The sequence below is a fragment of the Diadema antillarum genome, unplaced genomic scaffold, assembly GCF_040938485.1.
Source record: "Diadema antillarum isolate AM-2024a unplaced genomic scaffold, OU_Dant_1.0 seq00000514_RagTag, whole genome shotgun sequence".
NCBI classification, from domain to species: Eukaryota; Metazoa; Echinodermata; class Echinoidea; order Diadematoida; family Diadematidae; genus Diadema; species Diadema antillarum.
In genome coordinates, this window is record NW_027271468.1 from 299,807 (window position 1) to 318,688 (window position 18,882).

At 39.4% G+C, this 18,882-nt stretch overlaps 2 protein-coding genes across 2 annotated transcripts in view; both read left to right on the top strand.

Annotated features, from left to right (window-relative positions):
- The first annotated feature begins 306 nt into the window (after positions 1–306).
- On the top strand, positions 307–2,708 carry LOC139734229 (E3 ubiquitin-protein ligase MIB2-like). Its single transcript, XM_071645029.1, has 3 exons — positions 307–550; positions 1,487–1,664; positions 2,563–2,708. Exons 1-3 carry the CDS (start codon positions 307–309, stop codon positions 2,702–2,704), a joined length of 564 nt encoding a protein of 187 aa, XP_071501130.1. The 3' UTR covers positions 2,705–2,708.
- A 3,664-nt stretch (positions 2,709–6,372) lies between these two features.
- The window catches only part of LOC139734228 (uncharacterized), a 32,580-nt gene continuing 20,070 nt past the window's right edge, over positions 6,373–18,882 (top strand). The window contains exons 1-4 of the mRNA XM_071645028.1: positions 6,373–6,415; positions 7,203–7,310; positions 9,315–9,471; positions 11,630–11,823. Coding sequence (XP_071501129.1) covers positions 7,281–7,310; positions 9,315–9,471; positions 11,630–11,823 — 381 coding nt within the window. The 5' untranslated portion in view covers positions 6,373–6,415; positions 7,203–7,280. The remainder of the gene's footprint in view (positions 6,416–7,202; positions 7,311–9,314; positions 9,472–11,629; positions 11,824–18,882) is intronic.

Genomic DNA, 18,882 nt, shown 5'->3' on the forward strand with positions numbered 1-18,882 from the left:
TGTCATTGATTTCGGGGCTATCTTTTTTTTTGTATGTCGATCAGCGAATTGACGGAATATCGGAATCTACCTTAAAAAATATGCGTTGTGGACATAATGGGGAGAAAACGGTGTATACTCATACGTGTATATACCTCTTTGCATAATTAATGTGTATGTTGAAGGTTCAAAAGGAAGAATGTCTCCGTAGATTACCATGACAATGCGGAAAAACCAACGTTTTGGGGGTCATAACAGTAAATTTGTCTGCTTGATTATCTAACTCTTGTCAGAATCTGTCAGCAAGACTGTGTGTAAAAGGAGAAAATGGCGACGCTGCAAATAGGTCAGCGGGTCGTGCGCAGTGACATGTGGACCTGGCCGGACCAAGATGGTGGAAGTGGTCACGTGGGTACCGTAGTGTCACTTCCAGGACGTTCCATCCTTGAGGTGCTAGGGTCCGTTCCCCATGGATGGGTCAGAGTTCGATGGGACGTAGGTAACGGCAACAACTATCGCGCTGGCGGTTCCGAGAAATATGATCTGCTCCTTCTCGACAATGCTCCAGCTGGTGAGTCATTGGTATAAATACTTGTGTATACTAAAAAAAAAAAAAAACGGTTAAAATGTGTATTTTTATTTATCTACTTTATTATTATAATGATAATTTATCATTATTATTATCATTATTATTATCATTATTATTATTATTATTATTATTTGCTGCTTAATAAGTTGGGGGTGATTGTAACCAGAAAGCTATATTTGCAATCGACCCTCTATTTTCAGCCATAGCAAATTCGTCATCCTGAAACCTTTGTGATTGAATTTGGCAATTCCATTGTAGTAAAGCCCCGTGGTAATCTTTATAGTTGTACTTGATTGTTTGATGAGGTTTAGTGGATTATGATGAGTACAGGGGCGGATCCAGGATTTCCGAAAAGGGGGGCGGGGGCGCCTTATTTGCAAAATTAAAGGGGCGGGGAGCACGCGTCCCCTCCCATTTTTTTTCTTTTTATTCTCTTTTGTTACAAAATGAGGGGGGGGGGGGGGCGCTCGCCCGGTGCGCTCCCCCTTTATCCGCCACTGTCGACTGTGAGTATTATGTTGTCGCTTATTCTATAGTTCATTAATTATCATTATGCGGAAAATACGCGTATGTAATGCTATAGGTAAATCTATTTGTAATTATTCGTGAATTCGAAATATATGGTAAATGCTTGGTCCTGTATATACAAGTTTCCCCCTTTCCCTCTTATTAAGGTCAATATTTCTGAATTTCAATTGAAGCAACTGTTTTTACAATTCAAATTTGGTTGGCTTTGGGAAGAATTCTTTGGTTTGGTATGGTTTTCGTTTCATTTTCCATCTGATTTTTTTTTTTTTTTTTTGCTTTTGATATTCAAAAACAAAAGCTGTAGGGTTATCCATGTATTATTTCGTTACATAGTTAGTCAATTTAAAGCCGCTTTTAAAATAATTTTCTTGCCACGTAATCTATACCAAGGCGTGGTACACAGTACCATCACATGCGACCATTGTAGAGAACATCCTGTAGCTGGCATCAGGTGGAAGTGTAGCCACGAGAGCTGCCCGAACTACGATCTCTGCACGAAATGCTACATGGCCAATGAGCATGACGTCACACACACGTTCATACGATTCGCCAGTCCCAACGAGACAGGGTAAGAAAATAAAGTGGAGATGGGAATATCCCCAACCTCCGTAATAACAAACTTCTCACATGTGTATGTGTACATGTAATTTTTGCCTCTCTCGGGTTTTTTTTCTCAGTCGTATCATAGACAAACAATTTTATCGGTAATTTACAGGAATGTGCAATAATTTCACCAGTTCTTCAACTGTATTTGATGAGGACAAACTGCTCATGGCATGCTTTCCAGAATAAGATGAAAATGACAAGATTTTGAAAATTACTTTATTTAGGTTATTTTGGCCGGCCCGGCAGAGAGCCCCATTGGGGCACCACAATCACTGATACAAACTAAGATTCTTTACCCATTGAAGAGTCCTTGCAAGTTTGGTCAATCTTATAGCCACTTTTTTTTTTTCAATAAAGAGATGAAAATGTCAGAACTTATGAAAACTGGGTAATTTTGCATATTCGGGCCGAACCTTATAAGGGGCCCATTATGCGGAACTCCCATTTTTGTACCAAATATAAACCCAGTACGGCTGTATATGAAAGATTGTTCAAAATCAAGCCCCGGCCGGTTTTCCAGAAGAAGATAAAAATATAGGCATACAAAATCATGACAATTTGCTAATTTGAGGTATAAATTGTGCCCCACACACGGGGCTCATCGCGAAATACTTGGTATAAAAAATCACTGCTGGACCACGATTTGTAAAATGCGATTTAAAGTTTGGAACTTGACTATGCTAATGTAATGTTGATATCCACTTAAGACGGCAGAAAGAGAGAGAGAGAGAGAGAGAGAGAGAGAGAAATATATAGCATGGATATTACAAAACTCTTGGTTTTACACATTTATGAACAAAATATAATGAACGTGTGAAAACTTTTTTTCTTGTCTTTACTAACTTTTTGCTCGTGACCAGGATCCAAGTGGGACCTCGAGTCGTAGAGGAGTTAAGAGCTGCCAAAGGCATATTTCCAGGGGCAACTGTAAAGAGCGGGAAAGACTGGCAGGGAGGAAACTCGGACGGTAGGTCAATGAACACTGCTTGGGACTGGTTGTAGGTAAAGGCCGTGTCACACCTTTCCGAGCAAGCTACCCGGACTTGTTGCGAGGAGGGATTATTTTTTCCAGCGCGGGCGGACAAGAATGTTTGCGACTTTCGTTCTTTTTTTTTCTTACCTACTAGACGCGTGCTATCTTCTACTTGCGTGTATTCCATGTGACCTGTCTGAGAGCTTTGAAACCGATCCGTTTTCCGTTACGAGCGACTTACAGGTACTGAGAAGTACCTGCGTTGGAGTTGCTTGAGAGGTGCTGCCGGTAAGGGTCTCCTACTGGTGTTCTGCGTGTGCCTCTGCGAGCGAACCCCCACGACTCACTCGTAACAAGTTTTGAGCATGCTCAAGGTCTTGTCATACCGTATCTGGGGAAGTTTTGCGGCTTGACATGCGGGGAAACAAATTTGCTACCCGGAGCTCTCCGCAGTTGGTCCGCACCTGACAGTACCTGGTGCGTATCTCGCCTGTAGTTGCCCGGAGGTGCGCAACCACGTTTTGAGCATGACCAAAACTCTTTCCGGGTGAGTCGCGGGGATGCCTTCACTGGGTGCGGTTCGAGCGCTCTGAAGCGAACCAAATCGAACTGAACCCCTCAGAAATTGACCGGTATAATACTGTAAAACGAGAAATTTTCGCGTAGCATTTTAATTTCTCGAATTTCGCGAGCGCCAAAATTCGCGAAATTAAAAATGCACGCGAAAGTTTTTGTCTATACTACATGCATTGAACACCTAGTGGCAATTCGCGAAAATTTCATGCCACGAAAAGGGCTGTCAGCTCCAATTCGCGAAAATTTCATGCCGCGAATATATCATGTTTTACAGTATGCTGGGAAAATTTCCACACACAACAAGCCCGCGTAGCATGCCCGGAAAGGTGTGACAGGGCCTAAGTATGGTCGCGGGTAAAAATATTTAGGTGCGCACCTCCGGGCGACTACGGATGAGATACGTGCTAGCTACTGTCATGTGCAGGTCATCTGCGGGGACCTCCGGGGTACTATTGTTCTTCACAAGTCACACGCAAGGCTTGCCCGGAAAGGTGTGACACGGCCTTAAAGACAATGCTGTACGTACTCATTATACATACATAGGCACGCCCAAGGAGAGATTACTGCAGAATTTATTAGAGTGGCAACACACACATATACGCACACGCACGCACACGCGCGCGCGCGCACACACACACACACGACACACACACACACACACACACATATGCATAATAATATGTATTAATACGTGTATTTTACAATTTTATTTCTTTTCTTTTAAGTATAGGATGCGGGTACATGTATTAGGGTATGATTATTTTTGTTTTTTCTTTGTCTTGTCTTTGTACTCGTGCATTCTACTGGTCACATCTTCTTAATAATAATCATTGAATATTCACTTATCATTGTTGCTGCCAATGGCTATATTGCTGTTATTGCCATTACTCAGGTGGACCGGGCAAAGAAGGCTAAGGTCGTTGAAATCACGGACCATTCTGGGATTCCTCGTTCCGCTGCACTGGTCCAAGTGGGGCTCCACCAAGTCCACCAGCAAGCACCAAAGTCGGCTGTAACGGCAAGATGGAACTATCCCTTGTCAAAAGTGGAGCCCCAGGACCAACCTTTTACCCCAGACACTTGCCGCACTTGGGTAAAATTGTCGACCCTTTATACCTGTACTCGTTTTCAATTTAAATCAGAGCACTCCAATCCCTACTAACATTCTATTCTACTAGTAAAAACACTTGGACCCGTAGATATTTGACTTCTCCGTTGTATAGCCAACACAACGCCAAAGATAAGAAACAAAAGTTCAATGCAACTCTTCGTTGTCCGTATATAAGGATTGTAAAATGGAAGGTCACGATGTAAAGCAATGCTTTTTAGATGTGCATGGATCCCCGATGGAAATCTTAATAACCCTCGAAATTAAACAGTCTGATAACGACGGTTTTTCAAATCCGCCCATCCCTCTATCGATTTTACCTGTTCATAAAGCTTCATCTGTATCAAACTGAAACCAAATTCCATTCGCTTTTGGCCAATGTGCAAGGTATACAGGCAGCATTTTTGCTTGTTTGTTTGTTTACCAGAAAGGCTCCCCCCATTATTTCGTGAGTCATCAAGGATGGATTTCATTCTCACAGAATTTGTCAATTTTATATTATTATGTCATCAGTTGTTGGTCATAGTGTTACAAGTAGTTATGATAATGTTTGCTGATACCAAATACGTGTTTTCATGTTGGTAACGTCAATCGTATTATCACTTCCTTTAGTTTCATCTGCATCGCTGTTGTTATTTCAGCTACGCTGTCGATATCATTAAAGCATCATAATCATTCAAACCAAATCGATTTGGGGATTATTAGTAAATGACATTCATCAGGGAATTCGGATATGAATTCATACTAACTTCTATCTAGCAGATTACACACATCAGACATGATGTGACAAAAAAAGCAATGAAGTAAAAAAAGACAAGAGAGAAACATGAAAAATGAGATCAACTTGAAGCTCCTGAATTGATTATTACCTGACTCTGTGAAACTGGTTCTTCCTTGCAGGAAAGGGAGTTTGCCTCAAAGTTGGTGATTCCGTAGCGGTTACCTTGGATACTGAGGCACTAGAGGCAATGCAGGTGCTAGTAAGGCTCCAGTGGACGCGCCGAGATGAAAGGGGTGTGTGACACAACTCTTTCATAGATTTGTTTCTGAGGTTAAAGACATTTTCCGTTTCCAGATTAAACAAAAACCTAGCTTTTGTGCTTCAAAATAGTTCTAAATAACTGTTAGAGATAGAAATAACCAATGTAAAATTGTTAATCAGTGTAATCAATGTTAAGTTTTGTTGAAAATAATTATTGTGAACAGTTGTAATCAAATTGTTTCTAAAATAAACCGACTACAGTTATGGTTTATTGTGGAAAAATAATGACATCTCCTTATGTAAATTAGGCTTTATTGCGAAATGTTTATAATAGTGGTAAGTTGTTTGGTGCTACAACTGACCTGCACATATGCATCAAATGTGATAACCTGGAACGTTTTTTATGTCCTATATATTATAGCATAACCTATTCAACCTTCCTAGCATTTGGAAATCTAAGCAGCAGCATTAACATCAACAATAACAACAATAACAACAAAAACAACAACAAGACAAATATGTGAATTTTCTAAGACACTAAAAGAGTAAAAGCGCAATTGTTTATTCCCGGAGAGAGTAACCTGATACCTTCCAACCCTAACACTTTTTTATGCAGGTAAAATGTGATATTGCATTGAATTACCAAAAAAAGAAAATAATGTACGAGACAGTGTGATGTTGTTGTTGTTGTGTGTGTGTGTGTGTGTTTTTTTTTTACTTTTTGTTACGATTATAGACAATGCAATCATTTTAGCATATTTGAATATTCCCTCACCAAATGCCAATTTCACTATGCACACTTAAAAGTTGGTATGGATGTCTGAAAAACTTATAGGTTAAATAACGCATTCAGAGTTGGTGTCAAAAAACTCTTGACTCATATTATCTCCTTATGTGACCAAGTGGTATAGTCTGTAGTTAATAAATTGTGTTATTCTCTTCCAATCTACCCACGCTCCTCAGGTTTTTGGGAAAGTGACTAAAATCTCAAAAGTAAATTCACGTGGGAATGTGCATGTTGTCTACTACGGTAGCAACAAATCGTTTGTCTTTCATCCAGAAGTTCTGAGCAAGGTGAGTCAATTCTCTGTCTCTCTGCATGTGTTCTTTCCTGTCGTATATATCTTATTGTGCAGCTTATAGGGATCAGTTGTGACAATAAGCGAATGTGGGAACCGAATTGTAACAATTCAGAAATACGATGAAAAGAATACTTAGTAAGCCTGATGATATAGTTCACAACATGAATAACTGCAAAATTTATTGATTTCTATATCACAGAGACACGCACACAAAAAATACTCTATTCTTTTTGGTAAAATGCACGTTGTCTCTCTCTTTTTAAAAATCTTTTTTTATTTCGTATAATAATAATAATAATAATAATACATACAATGAATAATGAAAAGTATATATTAAAAAATAATGTATGTATATAAATTATATAATTAAATATAGACCCCTTATATATATATATATATAGGAATTTACTTGTATTATATATGATTGAATATAGCACCCTATATATATATATATATATATATATATATAATATATATATATATAGTATATACATACATACATATTATAACATACATTGCTTAACATCACTTTGTATATGTATATATATTTTTTTGGGGGGGGGAGGGGGGGGGGTGGAGGAGGGAACGTTTGTATTATCTATTGTTAGATATAGTCTGTGAATTCTGAATTGTGAATCATGCATAGATTTTTCTCATCTGTAAGTAAAAGAAGAAAAAACTGCGTCTGCTTATGTTCTCATCAAATCTCTGTGCTTTATTAGTTTTGTTTTTTCTTGAAATTTGGTTGTTGTTTCTTCCAATGATATACGTCAATCTAGATTCCAAATCTGGGCAAGGGGGATCGGGTCCGTGTGTTACCTGACCTCACCTACGTGAAGAACCTTCAAGACCGAAGCATGAATGGTTGGGTAGACGGTATGGAGAAGGTACGATCACACGCTCGAAAGTGCATGATGATTCCCTCGATATGACTTTTGTTTGATTCCTCATACACGATAGAACTGAAATTTAGGTGGTGAAATCGCATGTATTGACAAATTCCTTTCACCAACACAGTTAATGAATAAAATGTGTATGGCTACAGCTCACGGATGGGTGCTCCAATCATTGTGCCGATGCTTTACAAAGTCCGATATGCATAGTCATATCGTGGTTGTTTTTATAATGCTTATTTATATTTGTGGTAGAATGTAAGATTAAACCAAGATATATAATGCGTAAAAGATAAAGTACAAGCAGCAAACATAAAACTAAGAAGAAAAATGTTTTTTTTTTCGTTTGTTTGATATTTATTTTTGATATTCATTTCAGCCATGCTAAAAGGGCTGCTTTTTACTTTATGTTTAGCATGCAAATAAACCAACTTACCCTATATGATTCCTCAAAGTTTCATTCTAATTTATTTTAAACAACCTTAATTGTCCCCGCCGAACGAGTTCGAGCAGGGGACTATGAAACGGGCTCCGTACGTGTGTGTGTCCGTCCGTGTGTCCGTGCGTCCGTGTGTCCGTCCGTGTGTGCGTCCGTGTGTGATCAAAATGTTCAAAATGCTACTCCTTCGCCATTTCTAACCCGATTTTGATTCTGTTTGCTTTATATGATAGCACTACATGGGAGCTTTGAAACTTCTATACAGAATTTCAATTGTGACCTTTGACCTTGACCTTTGACCTATATTGTACATTTTGCTTCAAAATGCTACTCCTTCGCCATTTCTAACCCGATTTTGATTTCGTTTGCTTTATGTGATGGCACTAGGTGAGGGCTTCAAAACTTCTACACAGAATTTTGACCTTTGACTTCTTTGACCTTTGACCTTGATTTTTGACCTATATTGTACATTTTGCTACAAAATGCTACTCCTTTGCCATTTGTAACCCGATTTCAATTCCGTTTGCTTTAAGTGATGGCACTAGGTGAGGGCTTCAAAACTTCTACACAGAATTTTGACCTTTGACTTCTTTGACCTTTGACCTGATTTTTTTACCTATATTGTACATTGGCTACAAAATGCTACTCCTTCGCCATTTCTAACCCGATTTCGATTCCGTTTGCTTTATGTGATGGCACTAGGTGAGGGCTTCAAAACTTCTACATAGAATTTTGACCTTTGACTTCTTTGACCTTTGACCTTCATCTTTTTACCTATATTGTACATTTTGCTACTAAATGCTACTTCCGGCGGGGACATATATTACGCACCGCGTAATTTCTACTTTTCCTTGTTAATTCATTGTACGATATTACGAATGCACTGCTCTTGGCTAGTTGTGAGCGTTTGAAAGAAACCCATTATCAAAATCATGATATTTACTCAAAGGCGCTCGATCTCGCGAACGGATTTCAGAATTATTTGAAAATGAGAAGTGCATATTTTTATTTCACTGTAACGGAGGAGAGTGCATCTATTATATACATCGTACATTATTTTTGTCACCTTGATTTTCTTGAAAGAATTTACTTAACATATTGTCCAAATATTAACAGTTGGGTGCTTAGTAATTAATCGCATTTACATTTCATTTCATTTCTTTATTTTGTTTTCCATATTCAAGTAATTCATAATTGTATCAAAGTAACAATCATCATTTCGTACAAGCAGGTGAATATAGATATAATTATAATGTTCTACACACATTAAAAAAAAAAAATAAGTGACCCTGCACCGTCCCTGTCTCAATGGTGCAGGGAAAGTGACTGTTCCAATCTATGCTGGAAACAACAACCAGTGCTGTTCTCTGAACAGTCAACCATCGGAGATGATCAAAGGATGATAAGTAAAAGTTTTCGCGACAGTCCCTTCGAACATTTTGGTAAAATTGGTTTTTTGGCAAGGTCTTTGACTATCTCGAAACGCATCAATTTCTTTCTAGCTGTATGATACGTGGTAATTGCCCTCATTCATACGCGCGTATCTGTTGTTCTAACAGTGTGTCGGTCTGCAGGGAGAGGTTAGTGGGGTGGACATCCACAAGAACGCCCGAGTGAAGCTGGTGGGCATAATGAATGAGCTGTCGTGGCACCCGTGCACCCTCGAAATCCTAAAGAAGATCAGTCCGGACGCTCCTGCCTCGGACATCCTGCCAGGTTTGCTGCAAGGGAGAGGCTATAATAAGGTTTGGGATGCATGGAGGACGTTCATAGGGGTGGGGCGTTATAGGTTGGACGAGCCGCGATTACAAGGGGGTGTTTGGACTTATACGGGGGATATTACACCACGGTATTCTTCTGGGTAATTGTCTATCTTAAGGCCGTGTCACACCATAACGCGGGCTTGTGGCGAGGAGGTATAGTTTCCAGCACGTAGAAGATTTTCAGCGGGCGAACAAGAATGTTTGCAATTTTCATTCATGCCTTGTCATACCGTACGGGGGAACTTCTGCGGCTTGACTTGCGGGGAAACAAATTTACTCCAAGGAGCTCTCCGCAGTTGGTCCGCACCTGACAGTATCTAGCGCGTAGTTGCCCGGAGGTGCTCACGCAAGTCCGATTTAACCGCAGCCAAGTTTTGAGCATGACCAAAACTTTTACCGGGTGAGTCGCGGGAATGCCCGTAGAGGTCCACGAAGAACGCCAGTAGGAGACCCTTAGCGGCAGCACTTCCCAGGCAATTCCCACGCAGGTACTTCGCAGTCCCGTATAAGAGCGAAGATAATGAAATTCTGTGAGATTTCAGCCATTCCATTAGAGGAATTCCTTAACTAAGTTGTCAGACCCCACGCGACTGGTACAAAGGTCACACAGTATACTCGCAAGTATAACGCGTCCAGCAAGTATAAGACACATGCGCTGACTCGCACAAATCCTTTTCCGCCCTCAGGAATGTCCGGTATGCTAGAAAATCCCTACACGTAACAAGCCCGAGTAGCTTGCCCGGAAAGGTGTGACAGGGCATAAACACGGTTGCGGGTAAAAAAATATGCGTGCGCACCTCCGGGCGACTACTTTTGAGATACACGCTAGGTACTGTCATGTACGGATATATCTACGGGGACCTCCGGATAGTCAAAATTGTTCTTTGCAAGTTGCACGCAAGGCTGGTGTGACACGGCCTTTAAGGCCGTGTCACACCTTTGCGGGCAAGCTACCCGGACTTATTACGTGTAGGGATTTTCTAGCATTGCGTTGCGTATTTTTCTTTTTCTTTTTTCTTTTTTACCCGCAACCGTGTTTAGGCCCTGTCACACCTTTCCGGGCAAGCTACCCGGACTTGTTACGTGTAGGGATTTTCTAGCAGACCGGACATTCCTGAGGGCGGAAAAGGATTTGAGCGAGTCAGCGCGTGTGCCTTACTAGCTGGACGCGTTCTACTTAAATTATACTTGCGAGTATACTGTCTGACCTTTGTACCAGTCGCGTGGGGGCTGACAACTCAGTGAAGGAATTCCTCTAATGGAATGACTGAAATCCCACAGAATTTCATTATCTTGGCTGCATACGGGACTGCGAAGTACCTGCGTCGGAGTTACATGGGAAGTGCTGCCGCTAAGGGCCTCCTACTGGCGTTCTGCGTGGACCATTCCGGGCATTCCCGCGACTCACCCGGAAAGAGTTTTGGTCATGCTCAAAACTTTGTTGCGGTTAAATCGGACTTGCGTTAGCACCTCCGGGCAACTACAGGCGAGATACACGCTAGATACTGTCAGAACTGCGGAGAGCTCCGGGGAGTAAATTTGTTTCCCCGCAAGTCAAGCCGCAAAACTTCCCCAGATACGGTATGACAAGGCATGAATGAAAATTGCAAACATTCTTGTTCGCCCGCTGAAAATCTACGTCGTGTGGAAACTACCTCCTCGCCACAAGCCCGCGTAGCTTGCCCGGAACGGTGTGACACGGCCTTTTGAAAGGCAATGGAGTTACGAGTACGTCCTGGAAGATATCACTGCATAAATGCATAAATGCCGGCATAAATGTCGTCAATTTGTTTGTAAATTCTGAAGAAGGAAAGACGAATAAGAAGGAGGAGGAGAAGTGGAAAAGAAAAATGATCACTCAGGTCACTCAGATCATGATATTATTAGGATTGTCTGCCAGTATCACTCATACGCTATCCTGATTTATCGTTGTTGGTTTTTTTCTTCTGAATGGAAACATCCCGTTGTATTGTGCGCAAGACAAATCATGGATAATATATTGAACTGCAGCTCAAAATTAGGAAAGAAACAGAAATCAATGTCATTTTTAACGTTTATTGAATTGTCGTAATAAAACCTAAGCCCTGTGATAACCCGTGTTCTTTTGTTAGGTCTGGATGACGCTGAGGTGTTCACGAAAGCCCTTATGTCGTTGCTGGGAATACATGCAGATGATGAGTCGGACTCCTCGTCGAGCCCCTCGTCGGACGATTCGGGGGACAAAAAGGACGAGGAATTCATGGAAGTGGCCAAAGCCGGCAAAGTCGAACGTGTCGTGGAAATCATCACTGAATCCCCAGATAGGGTTAGCTAACCACACTAGCACCCCTTCCCAACCCTCCTCCACTGATATAATACGTGTATATATATATATATATATATATATATACATATATATATATATATATATATATATATATATATATCCTATACTATAATACTCGAAGTTGTTGTTGTTGTCGCGGCCTTATGTATTTCCTGTTTTATTTCGGCGTTGCTGGTTTGTCTATCTCCTCCCGAGCCGTCGGCTCCGGGCAGTTGCGACCGGTGCCGTCGGCCGCAGGAGAGTATCCTACATCGAATGGCGCAGGTTTCGTCCCCTCTCCGTCTCCGTGTCGACGTCGAGGACGAAAAAGAAAATTTAATTAGCTACATGCATAATGCATTTTTGTGCGTGACGAAAGAGCCGAGCGTTTCAATATTCACGGAACCTGCGCTGGCCTCCTGCTTTCTCGATCTTCCATCTTTTAGCTTGCAGAGACACTGGGGGATACTAAAGATGATGGTGCAGCGAAATCTCTGACATCTTCCGGCGGACGCGCACGCACACACACAATGTACCTCGCAGAACTCTATACACACTCTACACTGTGTGTATATAGTTCTGTGATGTACCTTTGCCTCCGCCTGTTACGTGTACTGAATGTATTGACGATGGTTACACGAATCTGTGTGTGCGTGATATGGACTACAAGGGCATTTACGTACAGTTCGCCATTATTGGCGTCCCCAAATGAAAACAACGAACGTCAGGTACGTCATTTAGTTTGCTCGCCGTTTGCTCTCAAGTCCGGTGTCACTGTACGCAGACTGTTTAGGACGCGGCTAAATATATTTGCCGATCGTACCCTTACATACTAGTATCAGATTACACGCGCAGCTGTGTCCATTCGTTTACTGCAGAGCTGCTGTAATCATACATATTCATAAGATGAGCGGACGTAGAGGAAAACCTCGCTTTGCCGACCGCCTATTTTTAAAATTGCAAGTGGAAATAGAATGTGTGGTTCTATGGTCTATCAAACCAATAACCGGAGGGCCAAACCCCAAAAAGTCGCTTACTTAACGTGTGAGTTGCACTCTCTCTACAAACTAAGTAGACCATGCTTATTTTCAAGTTTTTATCGTAACAAACAACATTCCACTGGTCTACCTCAAAAAATTTGTTGCGAAAGCCTCCAAATCCAAGATGGCGTCCAAGATGGCCGCCATATTTACTAAATTTGTTATTTGAATGATAGAATTTGATAAAAACATCAGATTTCAACAAATTTGATGTCATATGAAAGAGAATAAAATTTTCTACAAGTTGATACCATTTTTTGTGGGTTATTGTGATAACTGGATTGAGATTTTAAGGAAAAAACACTCATTTTTTGATATTTTTCTGAAAAAAGGAAAATCATGAAAATGCTTGATTCATCATAAATCAAAGAAACACTGAAGGATTATCTTGAAACATCTCAAGAATTTTGTTTGATATATAATTAATACTTGGAGAAAATTAAGGGTCAGTACCGTTTTTGGTTCAGGAGTTATAATGTCTCAAACTTGAAAACTCACTATGTAAAAATGGCCACTTTAGTTGTGACAAGACTTCGTTGGTCGTAAAAAAAGCCTGCGCGCGCCAAGACTACTACACGCACCACTGGCACTGGCGCTTGTAGCAGTGCCAGTGGTGCGTGTAGTAGTCTTGGCAAATGCAGACTTTTTCTTTGACAAATAAGGGTTTGTGCCTGCAAACTAACTTTTCATACCAAGTGGTAGCTCGGGTGACGCTGATTGCTATTATTTCAAAGTAGATTGTTCTGAAGCAGATGAGATGAAGCAAAAAATATCTTTCAAATAGAGGTAGAAGCTTGAAATAACCTTGCTATAGAAAGTTTAAAACAAAATTTGGATCAATCACTCAAAAAATTCAAGATTGTAGGTCATCAAAGCTGACATAGTGTATTGCGCCAAAGTAAATGTATCATTTCGATTTTTATACAATTTTGTCTGTTTTGGTGTCTATTTATATGGCTTTTATATATTCTGAACATTTTAATGCTATTTCAAACCATCTTAGGTTTTTATGGAGACATTTTTCAGAATGCACCATGAATATTTCTCTAAAAAGTTGCACAAAATTAAATTAAAAATGTTTATGAAAACCATGCAGAAATTAAAATCTTTCCCATATAATCAATATTTGGAGGTCAGTATTGTATTTGGTTCAGGAGTTATAATATCTCAAACTTGAAATCCCATTTTACATAATATGTATTTGCACGCATCTGTTCCCAAAGACGTCACAGAGGGTCAAATCCAAGATCGTGCTTACTTTTCGAGTTCAACTCTCTCTATAAACAAAACCATACATAATATTAAGCATACTAAGCAATGTTCCGTAAGTACACCTCAGTAGATTTGTTGCTAAAACCTCCAAAGTACAGATGCGGTCCAATAGGGCCGCCATTTTTATTGAATTTAACATTTCAAACATAAAATTTGATAGAGACATTGGATTGCAACAAATTTGATGTCATATGAAGGAGAGCAAATCTTCCTAAAAGTTGATACCACTTTAGCTGTGTATTGTGATAAATTGGGGGGGGGGGGGGGTTGTTTGCTTCTCTCTTTTTTTGGGGGGGAATCAATATTTTTATATTCTTTTGAAGAAAGTAAGAAATGTAAAAATGCATGATTTAGTATTTATCAAAGAAGAACTGAAGAATTATTTTGAAACCTGCGATTGAGATTGAGATTTACTGAGATTGAGACATAATTCATATTTCTGGAATTACAGGCAATATCATACACTGTTGACAAGTTAACATCTAAAACTTGAAAAAATTATATTCATGCATTATAAATTTTGCATACAATGTGTTTACATGGTCACATAATAATACTGTAATGGTCTAGTGACTTGCAAGTACCTGCATGCAAACTAACTTTTCATGCCAAGTGGTAGGTGACGCTGGTCGCTGTTACTGTAGCATTTCATTATAGTAGATTGTTCTGAGGCAGATAAGATTGAACAGAAAGTATTTTCCAAAAAGAGATAGGAGCTTGGAATTTGGCACAAATTTTTCCAATGTGTAATAATTAGCGATAAAAACAGTATCAACACAAAATTCAAGATGGCGGTAATTAATCGAGGTTGTCTTTCAAGGCATTATTTACCATTAGTGCACGTAAAACGAAAAGCGAGCTTTAATTAACTCCTCAAACTAGTTCTAAACTGTGAGTTAGGGACAGAACAACTAATGTGCAAACTTAAATCAGTATATTTAATGCTAAATATTGTTAGATGTACTAAATAGATCTGATAAGAATGTTTTTTTTAATATATAATTCAAATTCAAATTCAGATACTAAATTGTTAACAGTTATCATGGTTATGGTTTCTTGAAAAGAAATGATGATATCTCCGTATGTTTTAGGCTTTATTATGATTTTTTTACATAGTAGAATGTTTTGTAATACAACTAACCTGCACATATAAATCGAATGTGATATCTCTCCCAATGGCAAAAAAATACCTTAAGTGTGTTGCGTCAAAGTTAAATCTCAACTTATAACTTATAATTTGATATATATTTTTGATCTTCTTATCTTTCTGTCTATTACATGTTTCTATACATCCGAACGATATTGTACTAGTGTAAACCATATTGAGGGTCTTTTTTTTTGGGGGGGGGGGGGGTGGAGCTCATTCCAGTGTTTGGGTAAGGCCCAATCTTTGATAAAAAAAGAAATGCTTCTGTATCAAAGATACTATATGCTTTTTTACTTGTATGTTACTCTGCTGTTGTAGAAACGTGAATGATGATAGTATATGTGTAATAATGTCTGATCCGTATATGTCCTTGAAAGCCCTTCTGATCCGAACCCCCTCCCCCCCCCCCCCAAAAAAAAAAAAAAAATCCGACATGGCGGCAATTTCTCTACTTTGCTCTTAAATGTGTTGTGCGAAATTACTTTTCAGTATATTGTTCGAATAAAATTTTCCAAATTGATTACTCGTGCTGTATATTCACATTTACAAATAAGCATGCTGAAACTGTATTTACTGTTATCAGATTTTTCTTACAGTGTTTTTGGGCTGACTTCATGTGGGTTATAGTGTCACAATTGATCTGAACTTATGCCATTGGTAGATGCTTTCCCATATTAGATATCAGGATCACTCGAGAGTGAAAATATTCATTTTCATTTATTTTAGAGTGACCTCGGGGATCACTCGAAGAGTGACGAGTGATCCCTATTCAAAGGCAGGGCTCGACACTAACGTTGGTCCGGTGGCCCGGGGCGCGTTTTTTTTAAAGACGGCACAGATTGGGGCATGGCGCGTGTTAAACCTATGGGAAAAACGTTGGGTTAGGGTTTTTGGTTATGGTTAGAGTTAGGGTTAGGGTTAGGGTTGGGGTTAGGGTTAGGGTTAGGGTTAGGGTTAGGGTTAGGGTTAGGGTTAGGGTTTGATGGTTAGGGTTAGGATTAGGATTAGGGTTAGGTTTAGGGATAGGGTCCCCGATAGATTTTTAGTTTCCCCAATCTGTGCCGTCTAAAAAAAACACGCCGGCGCCACCAAAAACGCACGTCGGGCCATCAAAATGTCAGAAATGAAGAATTTGGTGGCCTGATCGGGCTACCAAAAAAGGTCAGATATTTGCCTTTGGGCCACCAAAAATAAAAGTTATTGTGGAGCCCTGCCTAAGGTCACTCTAAAATGAGTGAAAATGAACATTTTCACTCAAAAGTCACTCCAATTTCACTCTAAATTCACCGTTTTCTGTTATTCACTCCTCACATCAAAAGTAAAAACTTCCACTCGATTTGTTTTTTTCTTTTTCAGAGAGTAGAATATCACTGCTTTTAAAAATGTGTCCATAAAAACCTAAGACGGTTTAAGATATCACAACAGACAAAATTGTATCAAAATCGAAATAATACATTTAATTTGGCGCAATACACTATGTCAACTTTGATGGCTGTCATCTTGATTTTTTTTTGAGCGGTTGATCTAAATTGTGTCTTAAACTATCTATAACAAGATTGGTGCCCAGTTTCAAGCTATTACCTCTATTTTTAAATTTTGTTTGCTTCATCTCATCTGCTTCAGAATAATCTACTTTGAAATGATAGCGATCAGTATCACCTGAGCTACCACTTGATATGAAAAGTTAGTTTGCAGGCACAAACCCTTGTTTGTCAAAGAAAAAGTCTGCATTTGCCAAGACTACTACACGCACTACTGGTGCTGCTGCCAGCGCCAGTGCCAGTGGTGCGTGTAGTAGTCTTGGCGCGCGCAGACTTTTTTATGACCAACAAGGTCTTGGTCACAACTAAAGTGGCCATTCTTACGTAGTGAGTTTTCAAGTTTGAGACATTATAACTCCTGAACCAAAAATGGTACTGACCCCTAATATTCTCCAAATATTAATTATATGTCAAACAAAATTCTTGAGATGTTTCAAGATAATCCTTCAGTCTTTCTCTGATTTATGCTGAATCAAGCATTTTCATGATTTTCCATTTTTCAGAAAAATATCAAAAAATGAGTGTTTTTTCCTTAAAATCTCAATCCAGTTATCACAATAACCCACAAAAATGGTATCAACTTGTAGAAAATTTTATTCTCTTTCATGTGACATCACATTTGTTGAAATTTGATGCTTCTATCAAATTCTATCATTTAAATAACAAATTCAGTGAATATGGCGGCCATCTTGGACGCCATCTTGGATTTGGAGGCTTTCGCAACAATTTTTTTGAGGTAGACCAGTGGAATGTTGTTTGTTACAATAAAAACTTGAAAATAAGCATGGTCTACTTAGTTTGTAGAGAGAGTGCAACTCGACCTCTGTTTTCAGCTTTTGGCCCCCCGGTTACAAGTTTTGGTGACAAAAAAAGAGGGAGCAAATGAAGACGAATGCAGTGATGTATATATTCTTCTTTCTTCCATAACATGGGAAAAATATTAAAGAAAAAAAATACGAGGTCGTGAGAACCTACTCCCACGGGTGCCTTATTAAACCTGATGACTATAAAACCTGATGACTATGATCTCCCCCTCCCCAAATAATAACAATGATGATGATAATAATAATAATAATAATAATAATAATAATAATAATAATAATAATAATAATAATGAGGATAATGATAATAATGATATAATAATAACAATAATAGGAGCAATAATTGTAGGCCTAATATGAATTATGATAATGTACAATCTGAAGCAGATGTAGTTCTATATTAATATGATATATCAAGCCAAGTTTGGGTGATTAAAGACAAAAAGGAGGGAGCAAAATTATGAAGACGAAAATATCTTATTTTTCTCTCATAACGTGGGGAAAAGAAACATGAAAAAAAAAAACACAAAACAAACCGAGGCCTTGAGACCAGCCGTGGATTCCCGCGGGTGCCCGCGTGGATGCAAGAGCAGGGGGTAATCAAAGTCATAGTGTTAATATCTTCCCGTTTCGACGGGAACAACCTGTGGGCAGAACTTTCGGGGAATCTCATTTGCGTTTTTGGTAATTTTTCCCTGAATGTTTTTGTTTTTTGCCCTGCGGAGGTGGAAATGTGTGTGTGCGTGGGGGGGGGGGAGGGGTGAGGGGCAACAAGACAGCTGTTGGACTTCAACGGGTGCAAATAACCCCTCGAAACTCAAGTTCTATAATAAAAGCAAGAAGTGGCGGGAATGATCCCTACCAATGGACCGGATCGCCTGGCATATACTACAAAAATGTATTATAAAATTTCTGGGAAGGGTGGTCATTTAGAAGACAGCACAATTAACGAAAGAATGAGAAGACTTTTCTTTTTATTTCTTCAATAAAAATGTGCAAAATCGTATTATGAGAAAAAAAAAATAAAACCCCTCAGACCCGTGGATTTCCACGGGTGCTGCTAGTATATATATAAACACACACGCACGCACACACAACCACACACACAAACACATATACACATTTCAAAAACATTCATGTGGTCTCGAGGGTCAGCAGTTATTGAATATCAACGGGCTATAGGCTAAAATAGGACCCTGTTCGCCATACAGCCTTCCTGCACCTCAGTGAATGTGTAT

Bases quoted from the DNA above. Each gene is read 5' to 3' on its own strand.
- LOC139734229 (XM_071645029.1), top strand. From the start codon at position 307: ATGGCGACGCTGCAAATAGGTCAGCGGGTCGTGCGCAGTGACATGTGG. The intron at 551-1,486 runs GTGAGTCATTGG...ATCTATACCAAG, and splicing joins TCTCGACAATGCTCCAGCTG to GCGTGGTACACAGTACCATC. The intron at 1,665-2,562 runs GTAAGAAAATAA...GCTCGTGACCAG, and splicing joins GCCAGTCCCAACGAGACAGG to GATCCAAGTGGGACCTCGAG.